This window comes from Aptenodytes forsteri, unplaced genomic scaffold (assembly GCF_000699145.1).
Source record: "Aptenodytes forsteri isolate BGI_AS27 unplaced genomic scaffold, ASM69914v1 Scaffold151, whole genome shotgun sequence".
Classification (NCBI taxonomy): Eukaryota; Metazoa; Chordata; class Aves; order Sphenisciformes; family Spheniscidae; genus Aptenodytes; species Aptenodytes forsteri.
In genome coordinates, this window is record NW_008795939.1 from 4,197,889 (window position 1) to 4,211,972 (window position 14,084).

General features: G+C 37.3%; 1 protein-coding gene across 1 annotated transcript; it reads left to right on the top strand.

Moving 5' to 3' along the window:
- Positions 1 to 68: 68 nt before the first annotated feature.
- CUNH9orf85 (chromosome unknown C9orf85 homolog) lies at positions 69 to 13,077 on the top strand. Its single transcript, XM_009285300.2, has 4 exons — positions 69 to 149; positions 8,643 to 8,749; positions 11,733 to 11,846; positions 12,620 to 13,077. Exons 1-4 carry the CDS (start codon positions 69 to 71, stop codon positions 12,795 to 12,797), a joined length of 480 nt encoding a protein of 159 aa, XP_009283575.1. The 3' UTR covers positions 12,798 to 13,077.
- Positions 13,078 to 14,084: the final 1,007 nt, after the last annotated feature.

Here is a 14,084-nt window from a genome sequence, read left to right on the forward strand (position 1 = left end):
CGGAAGGGGTTCGGTGCCGACAGCGTTAATAGTAGGAGCCTCGGCCTGCTGGGTGCACCTTTGAAGCGATGGCCTGTCCCTCTGCGGTCTTCTGCCGGAAGGTCTTGAAGAGCTTCGGCACGGCAAACGAAGCCATACAGCAGTGGAAGGCGAGAAACCATTTTAGCGGTGGAGAAACCTTTGGCCCAGGTCTGTCCGAAAGGTTCACTGCGGTGTTAAGGGAGTAGTCCCTAACAAGCCATTTCGGTCAGCTGGCACCTGGCCCCGTGTCTTAGGCTGTTGCACAAGCAAACGCGTTGTGTGATACTTGAATTATATTCATGACATGAAAGGCCCTCGTTAAGCCAAAGAATTACTAAGAGGAAGACTGAAATAAAGCATTTACTTCTGTGCAGTGAGTGCAGTAAGCAAACGTTCTCTGCAATGAATGTTATCATTCATTGAATGATAACAATGAATAACAAGTGACTTCTTGAAAGGTGTTTGGTCTGCTCAGTTTGTGGCTACGTGGTCTTACTTCAGACATCTTAACATTTTGAGAATTTATTTTGAACAACTCCCCCCATCACCCATATAAATATCAAGTTTCTCTTTGCATACTTTGGAGACAGCTTAAAAAAGACTCATGTTTGCTTTAAGGCTTAAAAAAAATCTTAAGGGGCTTTTCCAGGTAGTGACATAGAAAGGTGCCTTTAGCTGTTTTATCAGTGCTTTTGCTACACACGTTATCGTGGTTTGGTTTTTTCACACTATTGTTACAAAAGACCATTGTTGTCTTTTTTGTTTCTAAGCAAGGAAAAGGTAATGGTTTACCATATATTCTTGGAACATGCTCTGTGTTTGTAGTTGTGGTAACATAATAGCAGTGCCGGAGAGGATGAAGACCAAGCAGTGTGCCTGAGCAGTCACAACACGGAAGTGGTATGTTTTGTCTTACAAGCTAAACTGAAAGAGATGACTAAAACAAAACACAAGATGAGCATTCTAGAAGAGGCTTATCTGGTGCTATTGCTGTTGTGTCAATATCCCTTTAACTGAACCTGACTGAGTTGTCGAAAAGAACTGAGAGGAGGGGAAGGAAGTAGTAAGTTAAAGCAATGGCACCAAAGAGGGAGGTTTGTTTTTTTTGTGGGTTTGGGGTTTGTTTTTTTCCCCCAGTTGTTGTAGGACTGGTTCTGCAAGTTGAACAGGCTGCTTTCCTGGGGCTCTAAGCAGCGCCAGTGTTATTTATTGTGTGAGTCACTGCATGATCCCTGATAGAAGAGTCATTTTCCTGTCTGTCCTCTACACACATACACAAAAATATCCTAGAGAGCTGGTCTATCAAAAAAGTCTTCAAAAGGAAACTGAGTTCTGACATCGGTTTTGTAACTGAAGTAATCACTTTAATACCCACATGGCTGTTTTTCTTCCCTTTTTTAATATTTTATATCATATAGAACTGGCTACACAGTACCATGCACTCAAATAAATAATTTTTTTTTAAAAGCTTTTGAATGTAGCCAAGATTTACTGTGGGCATTAACTGTGATATGGAACTGTGTCTTTTTCCTTTCTGTTTCAAGTGAATGATTTCTTTTCTCTCCATGCCTGCCAGTTCATGGAGATGGCTGAACACAGGGAAGAAGCTTCTTGAAGAAGGTTCTTCCTATTATGGGGTTGGATAATGTGTGGTAAAGGCAAAGGATGCATTTTTCTTTTGGCATACCGTCATGTACAAATTCTAGTGCTAAGGGGTATACAGGGGTCTTTATAATGATGACTAGGCCTGATTCTACTATTTGAGAAATGTGAAAAGAAGTTTAGAATAACAAAGATTAAGTGATTATTAATGTCATAGTTTAGATACAGACTATGCTGAATGATGACAGTTTTGCATCTCTGTCTTGTATAGCCCTGAATGATCAGATGCGCCACAGATGGTGTGATGAGGGAAAGGAAGAAATAGTAGCAATTTGATCACAGGGACTGATACAGGACTGGGGCATTCTTCCTTTCCACCTCTCACTAGCTCGGTAGATCAGAAGAATGCTCAGAGCTGCTGAAAGAGGGTGGATCTTCTGTAAATCACTGCTAATTTTTTTTTTTTTTTTAGATATTTGGCCTATCTTTGACTACTGTTATACACTGTCCAATGCAATACTATCTTGAAAGGCTGCAGAATGCTTTTTAGCTTAAAATTTTGTTCCTGCTGCATTTGTGCATTGCATTAGCAATGTTGAATATTAACTACAGTAGCTTCAGGTTGTACTGTGGGTGGAGTTGAGGTAGTTATTTGCAGTGTTATTGCTGCTTCTCAGTGAAGCAGTATCTGCAGAGAAAATCGATCTAATAGTCTTTTGACTTTTCCCTGCTGGCAGTCATTATCCAGTTGTTTTGTGGTTTTTTGAAATGTTTTGTGCTCTCTGTCTGACACTGACCTTGGCATCCATTTTTTAAAGACCATCGATCTGATTACTTGCAGAACATGCTGAAAGATCCATCTGTCTTTCTCTAATGATCAGTCTTTACTACAGCATTACTCTGGGATAAGCTAGTTGAGGTGAAACGCCCTTGCAGCAAAGTACACTGCCTCTCTACTGTATTTGGGTAACTGCCTACAACAGTGCTGGGAAAGCTTGCATCCTAGGATGAACTGAAGAAGGAGGAGCCAGGACAGGGTAAGACACACTGTGTTGTTAGTCACTGAATCTTGGAATTTGTTTATGGGTGCTTGGTTTACATGGTATATTCCAGAACAGCTGTTTGTGGCACTGAGCTGAGGAATATACATTATGTTATATGAATAATACATTTTATGTAAAGTATATTACATAAGTCAACATGGAAGCTGGAGTAGCTCTAGAGATGAAAGCAAATAGCATTCAATGAGAACATTTAGAACTCCATTGTAATAAGATGGTAAACCACAAAGTGATTGACATTTACACCCAAATGACTGATCTGTTTCTCCATTTCTTTCCTCTCAATAAGTATGCCCCGAATGATAATCCTCATTTCCCTAAATTTCAGAGGTTATTAACTCTGGACCTCAGCTTTACCATAGTGTTGATGTCAGCTACTTCTTCAGCTGGCTGTATGGATAAATAACTTGTTTCGGTGGAGACTGTGGGAAGGCAGTAGGAACAGAACAGGTGAATACAGAACTTAAATGCTGAGTCAGTGATTGTGACCTGGAGCTCAGAGGGAGATATAAATAAACCAGTAGCCAATTGGGATTCTCTAATAACAGTATTGGAGTTTCTGTTCTTGCTGCAACATAGAGTACCTTGGTAGGCTAAAGTCTACTTTCCAGCCACTCCTCCTCTTCTGGGTTCAGAAGTGCATTCAGGCCTGGGTTATAGCCTTTCATGTAGGGAGAAGAGGAGCAAGCATAACATCTCTTCTGGACTCTAACTGAACTCGGGGGGCAGGGGGAGAGGAGGCGGGGGAGGGAGAGCGCGTGAGTGTGTTTTCAGTTCTTTGTGGGGAAGAGGATGGGAGTTGACTGTTGGTCCTTCCAAGTGTGTACATTCTCTCGCCGGTTACTTGCATGTTTTCAGATCCATGGTCACTGATCTGAAAAAAGCTAAACATCTTGATCTCCAAGATGGCCATTTGGAATTTGGCTTAGAGAAAGCTTTTGATTTCATGTGTTTTAAAGTCCATAGCAATAAATCACAGAAGGGCCTTAAATGCTAGCTATATAGCCATCCATACGTAACCAGTATGGATTTAAGGAAGACTTTAAGGCTTCGGTTAAAATGTTAAATACACTTTTCTTTAGAAAGAGATGAGAAAATATCTTTGTAGAAAATGGAATTTAAAGTAATACTGATACAATATGTGAGCAAGTGAAGCTCTTTCAGGAACTTGATTTCAGCCTGTGAAATGTATATTAGAACTCTGAAAAGCTGGTGTCTCGTATCACAGTTTCACATTTGTCAGTCTGCACTGATCTGCTCTTAACTGCTTTGTAGTCATGCGCTGGAGATCCTGTGGAGTTTTGTTTTTCTGAGAAGTGTAGTCATTCAGAAATGCTGCATTCAGCCTTGTTGATTGAAGCAGTATCACTTGTGCTTCTGACAAGGAAGTTTATGGATGACATTGACATTGCATTCATTTACAGCAGAATAGACCACTGATGTGTGCTCAGTAGTAGGAGTCTGCTTTCAATAGAGTAAATCAAAATACCCATAGGTTCACACATAATTAGAAACTTCCAAACAGACAGTGAGGCTTCTTTGAAACCCCATCATTACATCTTGCTTTTGAGTGCTTTAATGCTAGCTTAAGCTGGGGATTATTTTGTGTGCCAAGTTAGTAGGTGTAGGTGCATGTGTTTACTTTAATACATTCTGAATTGCTTTTGGCGGGTTGTTAAATGATTTAACATTGGGTTACGTGAGCATACAGAGGATGCTGTTTCATTAATGTAGTTGACCTGACAGTGTGTATATAATATGCACATGGAATATTTTGTGACTGTATACTTTAAGACTGTTCATGTATGTCTGTACTGCATAACTGTAGTTTCTTTGGAGAATATGCAGACATACTGTAAGCACTGGATGAGTTGCACTTGTCCTTGGAGGGAAGTATGGCAAAAGAAAAGAGGAAGGAGGTATTGACTAAAACAGGGAAATGGGCGTAAAAAAAAAATAGAAAAACTGCTGTAACAGAAACAGAATCTAACCTGTCAGAGTAGTTCTCACACCAAGAAATCCATTTCAGACCATAAGCACTACCACCTCTTTGTGTATGAGAGCTAACTACCTGTATAAAAGCTGGGTAGAAAAGTTGGAAGGGAATAATGAAGTTGACAAACTTTGTTCAGGTCTTTGTGTGGGTGGTTGTTTTTTTGTACCCTTAAAGGAAAGCAAGCTATTAAATGGGCAAAAGGAAGAAAATAAGAATATATGAACGTTTCAACAATGTACAAAATATATTAAAAAGTTAATAGGAAAAGTAAGCAGCAGAGGGATTTCTTTAACTAATAACTTCCCCATTCTGACTGGGAACTGAGATACCAGGAAAGTTTCTCTTCTAGTTTGTTAGGAGAACTTACTCTCACATGTTCTTTGGTGATTTAAAAAATCTGAAGCTTATCCAAATCTTTAATTAGGGACAGCTAACTTTGCTTCTTCAAGTCTGTGCTGCTTTTGAAAGTGATACGATACTTTTTTTCCTTTTCAAAGGAAATGTTGAATTGAGTGTAGAAAACCACAGTAAATTATCAACTTGTTTTAGTAATAGTAACATTTAAATATCAGGCATTTTTTTCCGAGCAAAATAAACTTAGAAGGCAAACACAAGTCAAGGTTAAACTCTGTAGATCTCCCTGCTTGCTTGCTTTACATCAATCCATCATTCTCTGTTGACTTTCTAAATCAACAGCCTGGTAGAAGGATTGTAGAGTCATAGTCTCTCTCATATTCAGATGTTCTGAGCCAATGATTAACTACACCACCGCATACTTGAAGTGCCACCATGGAGTAAAAAATCCAGGAAATTGCTGAAGGAGAGGAAGAGACTGTGCTGTATGTGTGCCTGTTAGAAGGAGGAAATTAGAACTTCAAAGCTGTCGTCTTTCTTCCAGTTGTTACCTTCTGAGCAGATACCATGTAGTTCCTTTGAGTTGCTGTGTAAGATTTGTGGTCGTACAGGTGACGAGGTTGAAGAGTCCACATGTAAACGTGATCTTCATAGCTACAATTTAATTTGGTGTCAAAAGACTCTTAGGCAGTGTTTTGGTCTATGTTCTTCATCTTTGCGCTAGATATTTGAAATGTTGCTGATCATACCACGAAAACGGAAGAGTTCAAATGTGACTGTGTAAAAGTAATCTAAATACCCAGACCAGCTCTGATAGGCATTCATTGCCTTTATGTGGGTAATGTGATTGTTGCTGTGCAATTGAATTACATTAATTTTATTTTACTTTAGAGCTTCTTGGGTGTTACTTATCTTTCTAAAGACCTTTTACAGTGGTGAAACAGTGTGTTAATATAGAAGGAGGACTAACCTTTGGGATGAGGGCATCAGATAAGAAGCAGGGCTTTGTCGTTCGAAGCAAAGGTGAAGAAGTCCAAATAATATAGTCTTTATGCCACGTGACTAGTCTCTTGGCCTTGCTATGAGGTGGTATTTTCATGCAAAGATCTATACTATGAGTAACATGAAAAGGCATCTTTGGAATTTGGGATGGCTTGCGTTTTAGCTTGTCTGATAAAAAGCAAAAATAAAAAAGAAATTCATCACCGTATGGTTGTTGTGTATTCTGGAGCCCGATGATAAGCATATTGGGAGGGGGAGGAGCTTTATAAAGCTCCATTACTAATAATTATGCATATTTCCTTGTTCCATCGCAGATGTTTAGCAGAATTTGTAATAGGCTGCCTATCTGACAAACTTTGGATTTCCTTCAGATGAGAGGTGAAAGTAGTTCCTATTCTGTTCTTCTACACTGTTTATGCCACATGCAGTCCTGAGCGTGGCCTCTTGCATTCCAAGTGCGTTACGCATTGCTGAGCCTGTCCCTGCATCACTTAGTAACAGGGCTCCCATCCCCAGCTGTGATGTCAGGATGTGTTACTGGAAACGAGGTAGTTTTCAGCAAGGAAGCTAACTCCCTTTGGAAAGACACCCAGCTGTCTTCAGCTTAAACTATTGAAATCTTTCGACATTTATTGGGTTCTGCCTTAGCAATAGTAAAAATAGTTGATCACAATAAAGAACACCTGGGAATACAAATTACAGTGTTTGTGTCTTTCTCCCCTCCTGCGTTACTAATTAATGCAAATCAGGAGAGTGAGAGGGAGAACTGGGAAGTTTAGGCTAATTTGCAGGTTATTAGAAGCTTTTTCAGGCTATACTACTTGGAGCCTTACTTTGTGCTAGTCAAACACTGAAAAGAAGGCTTATCTTCAAATTGCATGAATTTTGAAAGAATAAACACAGTCAGTGCTGACAGCAGTTTAAATTGCCAGCCCTTTAACAGATACCTGCTGAGGACTTACCAATGATTTTCTTCTCTCAGAAAGTTTCCACATTAGCCAAATGCTTGTTTTTCTTGGAAAATTTAATTCATAATGCATGGCTGACATCAGAACCACAGCTTTCTGTATTCAATATTCAAGCATTCTGCAAAACCTTGTTTGTTTGTTTCTTTCTTTCTTTTTTTTTTTTTTTAAACATGCCAAGTCTGTATTTGATCATTTGGAAAAAAGTTTACTGTCTTTTAACTGAACCAGGCAAAAAGCACCACACCTTCAGTTAACCGCACCATGGGAAAACTCATACTGAATCGCTGAAGTTTAGTAAAAATGGAAACAATGGAAAACAAGTCCCATAGTATAGTCTCACTCGTAAGTGGCATTTCCTCTGCCACATACATTTTTCGGAATAGAATAAGATACTGTATTTTTAAAGCTAGGTTTGTTCTTTTGTCTAGTGTATTGAAGTAGAACTTTGTGGAGTAGTGAGAAGCTCTGTGGGTCATAAAAACAGGAAATTACTTCAGAAGCTACTGTATGCATAGAATAACTTTTCAGTTTATTTGTAAAAGAGTAACATAAACTCTAATCCCAATTAATGCAGAATCTGTTCCAATGAACTTTTAGGTAGTCAAAGAAACAGATGTGTTTTAGACCATGTTAATAATGTAATTTTGGTATGGTAGCCATTTTTAAGCTGTCTTAAAAAAGGCACAGTAGAATTTTTTTGGCTCTATGCATTTTTTTTAATTGTGAAATTTCTATTTTTAAAGTTCTGAATGAATACACACAACCATATGATAGATAAAGTTACCGTTGGCATTTTTAGATAGAGAAGAAATAAAAGTAAGTTGAATGTACAAGTATATGTTGGTTGTTATTTAAGGTAACTGTGGTTTGTTACTACTTCCCATCTCGGAATAACTTCTTTTGTGCAAATCATACTGGCCAGTTGACATTTTGTATTCCTGAGCAAACTAAACACAAAATGTTGTAGAAGATCTTAAGGTAAACTTTGCATTCTCTTGAAAATTTACCATAGTTTAAATGACCATAATGACCATTTGAGGATTTTTATCTTAGATACTTGAGAGCAAAAATGTACTACTTTTTCATAAAGGAAGTTTATGATGAAAAAGACATTCACTGATTTGACTGCAAATAATGTGTGGATTCTACTTTATTGTGATCTGAGAAACAAACCCTGAGACTACTTACTTAAAGTATGTAGTATAATGGTAGCTTGAGCAATAACAAGTTAAATGTTAAGTATTGCGAGTTGTCTTCTTTGGACAAAAACTGTGTATTTCAGGCCTGATTTCTACTTAAATCTGTTTTGTAAAATCTCCAGAGATGAAAAAACAATCTATAATAATCTGTTATCAACAATATAATAACAATAAATAGTACTACTATTAACAATATTAAAATTATGATAATAATAATGAAGACTACCTCGAGGTAAAAGACTACCTCAGCACTCTTTCCACTAAAGAAAATTACTAGCAGTAAATGTATATGAAATGCTTATGTTAATATCAAACAAACATCTTTCTAAATACTGTATTAATCACATGATGGGTGGAAATGCTTTCTAAGCAAGATTATACTCATAAAAGTTGTAAATCTTCAATGTATTTTTACTTTCATTTTTATTTATTTATTCAGAAAATAAATGCTAAGCTTCATGATGGAGTGTGTCAGCATTGCAAAGGTATCTTGGAGTGGCGGGTAAAATTCAGCAAGTACAAACTACTATCAAAACCTAAAAAATGGTGAGTTAAGATACTTTGTGTTAATCACCGATAGTGTAGTTTTTGAACTTTTTGGAAAACATTCTAGTTTTGGAAACTCACGAGCAGTAACCGCTACTATATGACATTCTTCAAATTTGGAGTCTGCGATGACAATATATATGCAATGTTAATTTTCTAATTCATTAGTCTTTTATCTTAAACTTTTGAAAAGAAAACACAGTGGAAGAGCAACTGCATCCCTCTTCGCTGTTAAAATGCTTGAACTGTGGACCTGTAAGTTTCCAAAACCGTCAGTGTGTCCTGAACAAAAAGTCGAACCTGAACCAGTTGTAACACGATTTTCCAAGGCCTCGTTGCAAGTCAATACGAGAGAAATCTGCACATCTCTAAACTTTTGTAGTTCACAAAGACTATCTAGTAGAGAAACGAGGAGAGGAAGGCGTTAATTTTGTGTCATATCAAAACTCAGCAGCAGCACTGTTCTCAGCATTACTGAGGCCTCAATTTCTACAAATTGTTTGCAATACATGCATTTCATTACCTCTTAGCATGTTCTCTCTTTTTGTATATGAAAGTATAATCCTAAATATTAAATGTTTAGCATTCTGTATTAGGTGTTTTTGGATAAGTACATAACAAAGGCGATAAATATCTTAAAATAATGTATAGGTTTGTGATAGGTTAATTTTCTGAAGTGGATACTCTGCTTCCTTCTTACTTGCTCAGCTGCAGAGGTCCTTACCTCTGTGGCTGCAGACACAGCCAGTGTTTCAACAATGAAACGCTGAACTCAAAGAAACTACAGCTGGGCTGTGGTGTATGATATAGCCACCTTTGTCACAGTAGTTCACTCTGCATTTGTGTGTTATTCTCATTTACATACTTCTGAAATACTTATGAACTGCTTGAAGAGGTTCTGTAAATGTATGCATGCAGTTCCCTGAATGACAGTGTATTTTATTTTGATTTTCAGTAGGTTAAAAGGGAAGGAATGTTTGTTCATACTATATCCCTCACATGTGAGAAGTTTTAATTTTTTAATATGAAACCATATGCAACAAATATTTTGGTTTTAGTAAACAATTTCACCCTTTCCTGTAAAAAAAAAAAGATTTGATTAGGTAGAAGTCTCACTGGTTCTCAAAGTAAACATTCTGGGTTCTGTTCACCACAGCCAAAGTTGGGATTTGTCTTTTTTTAACTCTTTCTCAAATGACTGTGTGCATCCTGTTTAAAAGTAATGAGCTGTAACAAATCGTGGTGGTGGATCTGGTTCTTTTGCCTCTTCTCTGCCTACCCCCAAAGGAAAAAAAGCAGGCAAAAAAGCATGTAAATCAGAGAAGCATTGGAAATAGAAAAAGTGGCGTTGTGGGACAGCTGCTTATGACAGAAAATGTGATGTTTTCCTTCATATTTTTGAACAAGTAAATTGGGCTGCAGACTGTTCTAGCTCTACCGGTGGTGGTTTCTAGCCCAGCCTACAGCAGTACAATGGCTGAGTGGGCCGCTGTTCTGAAAGGACAAGACTATGAAGATTTTCAATGGCTGAAGTTTCTGGGTGAAGTAAACACATTATAGACATTAAAAATGTGACTATATGGAAAAAAATGAGTTCTTTATGTCACAGACGATGGGAATGGAGTTCTTCTCCGTACCTCAACTTATTTTTATTTTTTTAACATCTTCAAAATTATGATTGTTAGTACAAGCACAAGTTATCCCTACTTTACTTTTATTACGAGCGTTTAAGTATTACAGATTGAACTATTTAAAAAAAAAAAATCTATCATTGCTAGTGCCCCTGTTTGGTGTGACATGGCTGGGAAGAGCTGTAGACATTTTTTTAATACTAATGCAACTGACCATAGAAGAAAGAAAAAAAACCAAAACAAAACAAACTAAGTAAGTATTTCCAGTGACATCTAACTGTACGTTTTTTCTGGGGGAAGAGGAGACCAGAAACACTAGGCAGTTCAGACTTTGCTTTTGTCAAATGTGTCCTATTAGCAATTCTTGTGATCTTACAGCTTCTTACGGGATTGGATATGCACATCTTAATAACGGAAGCTCAGCAGAGCCTAGATGGGCATAGTAAGGAGAAGGCGATAATGCTTAAGAATGGGATTTGAGAAAGCAAGTAAAAATTCTGTTTTACGAGATGCTAGTTAGTGCATCTCTCCTTATAAGGAATGCAAAAACACTTGATATTTTTCTTCAGCCTGTTTTAGCCGAGTCTGCAAATCCACTGTTCAGAACTGTATGCTAAATCTGTCCTGACAGACTTTTGAGTGCCTGAGGAACCAAGAGTGAGTGACATTTAGGACAGCTGCATTACATGGGATATATAGTTCTGGGTTCTGTTCTCAAAAAATACGATGCTTTAGAAATGTCAGCTGAATGTTAAGCCATAGCCTTTTAGAAATTACTTAATCTACAGAGTTTTTATCATATCTTGAAAAAGAATAGCCAAAAACCTCTACATAATTAGGTTGGGTTTGTTCAGAATACTGTTCCGTGAAGGCTTGTGTTCATAGAAAGCAAAGTCCAGCACTGGCTTTGTTTATACTCTGAGAAGTTCAAGAGGAAGACATTGTAGTGTTTGAATTGAAAGCTTTTTATTTGTAAAATGCTTGCACCTTTTTATACCATATTCTTATTTTCTTTTATCGTTAAACCAGAAGAAGTTACGTAGCTTTTGAAGTAAAACTACCTACTGAAATGAATGGAAAGGTTTCTTTTGTCACTTTAAATATAAAAATTCTTGATTTTTTTGTTTCTTCTTCAGTTCTTTTAATAATTCTTACTGAAAAAGTTAAAGGAGAGGGAAGACAGGCAATGATTTTGATAGTGCTGCTTGTTAACACACCGATTGTTTCATATGAAAGTGGCCTATAACATGTTGTTCCTCCTTTGAAGAGTTTGTCTATATTGTCTTTGAACACAGAATGTTTAATAAGTGTCCACAAATATTTTTTTAATCATGTTTTCTTTCTCTTCACAGTGTGAAGTGCCTCCAGAAGACTGTAAAAGATCCTTACCATATTATTTGTCGACCATGTGCTGGTAAACTAGAAGTTTGTGCCAAATGTGGAAAAGAAGAAGAAATAGTAATTCCGTAAGTAGCTCATAGGTTACATATTTTCAGTACTGCACTGTTTCTTCCCCTTTTAATAAAGCTTGTTTGGAAATTGCCAAGAAGCTGTTGTACTTTATGCCGTATTCTGAATAATCCTGACAGGAATCAGTAGGAGCCATTGCCCTCACTTTCTTCTGCTGAAACTAGGGCTGAAATGCCTATTGATGTTAGTGGGGCTGGGCCAAAAAAAGCCTTACTTGGGTAAGACACTTTATTTTAATACCAAAGGGTAAATTGCATATCTTCCTTGGGAACAAAGCACATCAAAATGTATTTCGGTATAGAGCACCATAAAATATGCATAAGCCAATTTACTGTTTGCATTTTGTCTGTCATTTGATGATTCAGTTACTTATGAACAGAAAAACTAAACAAAGGCTGATACTGAGCACAGTTACCACAATATATTTAGCAGGCTTTTGGTTTTCTTTTTCTTTTACTAGAGTTCTCTCTTTATTGAGAATCCTGTATTAATTTACTAGTTTGTGACAACTGGCCAGCAGTTGCTTAGTTGGTCAAACTATTCATATATATATTTTTTTTTCCTTCACAGACTCTTTTTCCTTTACTGTCTTTTATATCTTTCCTATTCAACGTGAAAGTAACTTTAGGTTATGGTCCCTCTCCTCCTCCTCCCCACCTCCTGCCCCCTTCCATCCCTGGTAGAATATTCTACCCTTCATCCCATTCTTGTTTAAAAGAAAAATATATTCCAAAAGTGGGTGGTGATAACATCTTCTTGCTTTCTGCAGGATTGATAAAGGACAAGACAGAACTGAGAGTGTGACTACTAAAAATGGCCAAGAGAGCAGTGGGTTGAAGGATGAGTTGGATTTTGATACAAACTTCAGCAGTACAGACAGTGATGAAGATTTTGATGTGCTTGAGGAACGATTTAAAAGTATGAATTTTGAAAGGACAGAGATCTAAAAGGTTGAGGTTTAGATGGGAGACTATATGCAATCAGAAGTGGTAAACCAATGTTTGCCTTAAACTGCTCTGAAAACCTGATTTGACATCTAAGGTCCTTGCATATAAATGTTGGCACTGTGTATTATGACACTTGTTGGGGGTTTTGTATAAATAAGTATTTTTTTGTATTAAGAGCAGAATTTCTTGTGAAAAGATTCAGAAATTGAATCTTTAAGCATAGTTATTTCTTGCATACATGTAACAACTTCCTGTTTATCTGGAATAAAGCCTCTTTGTGTAATTGTTGTAAATTCAATATTATGTAACTGCTGTATTGCCACTTGGAAAGCTACATGAAAGTCTAGAATAAATACAGAGTCTTGTCATAAAAAGGAAGAGCTAAACCAGCTGTAATAGTTTGCTGAAGGAAGAACTTGCGTCTTCTGTCAATGAGTTTCCAAACAGGGTCAAAATACCAAGTGGTCATTACCCTTATGCCTATTGTTTCTTTTCTGTGCAAAAAAAGAGGCCTAAATGCCATCACAAGCACAGTTCATGAGCAGTTAATGCTTATTTACCACGTATAAGTATGCATTACAAATTTGTGACCTTGTTACTCTCAATGTTTTGAAAAGAAAAAAACTGAGGACTTTTTAGAATTTCTCATAACAGATCTCACACTTTCTTTTCCTTTGACTGCAGATCGAATGTAGTTTGCTCTGATATGAAAACACTTGCGTACTGTAGTGATGCTTATATAGTTACTCTCTTCCTGACTTTCAGTTCTTTCTAGGGGTTATTGCCACGTAGATTAAGTTCTTGGAAGAACTTAACTGAATTTGCAGTAGCTACCTTTTACGGGATTCAGGATGGTTTGATTTCTTCTGTATTGTCTGCTACCTCTATAAGTAAAGCTGAAGAAGTACTTCCTAGTAATTAAATGGTTTAACCTATGACAATATACTATGCCGTTTTTACTAACTACATAACAGCTACCGATCTGCTTTGGTGTTCTGCCTGATTTGCGGTAGTGGGCATGGAACAATTTGACTCCCAAACTGCCTTCTGCAAATGAATTGTGAGGGACTTCAGCTCTGGGATTTTTCTCGCCCCCCTTCTCCCAGTGGGGGAAATACTGAAACTTTATCCTTTGGGTAGAGATAGCCACCCTGTGGCTGCTGTAGTGGACCTTAACTTTAAAGAAAATCTAGTTACCAAGATGTGGAGTACTAAGACATTCAGCAGTCGATAGCCTAGAAACTGTTCTGATTTAAAGGACAACTTTATTATTTAGTATTGACAGTA

Excerpts from the sequence above, each read along its gene's own strand:
- CUNH9orf85 (XM_009285300.2), top strand. The coding sequence starts at position 69 with ATGGCCTGTCCCTCTGCGGTCTTCTGCCGGAAGGTCTTGAAGAGCTTC. Across the intron at positions 150-8,642 it reads AAGCCATACAGCAGTGGAAG|AAAATAAATGCTAAGCTTCA; the intron begins GCGAGAAACCAT and ends TTATTTATTCAG. Across the intron at positions 8,750-11,732 it reads CTATCAAAACCTAAAAAATG|TGTGAAGTGCCTCCAGAAGA; the intron begins GTGAGTTAAGAT and ends TTCTCTTCACAG.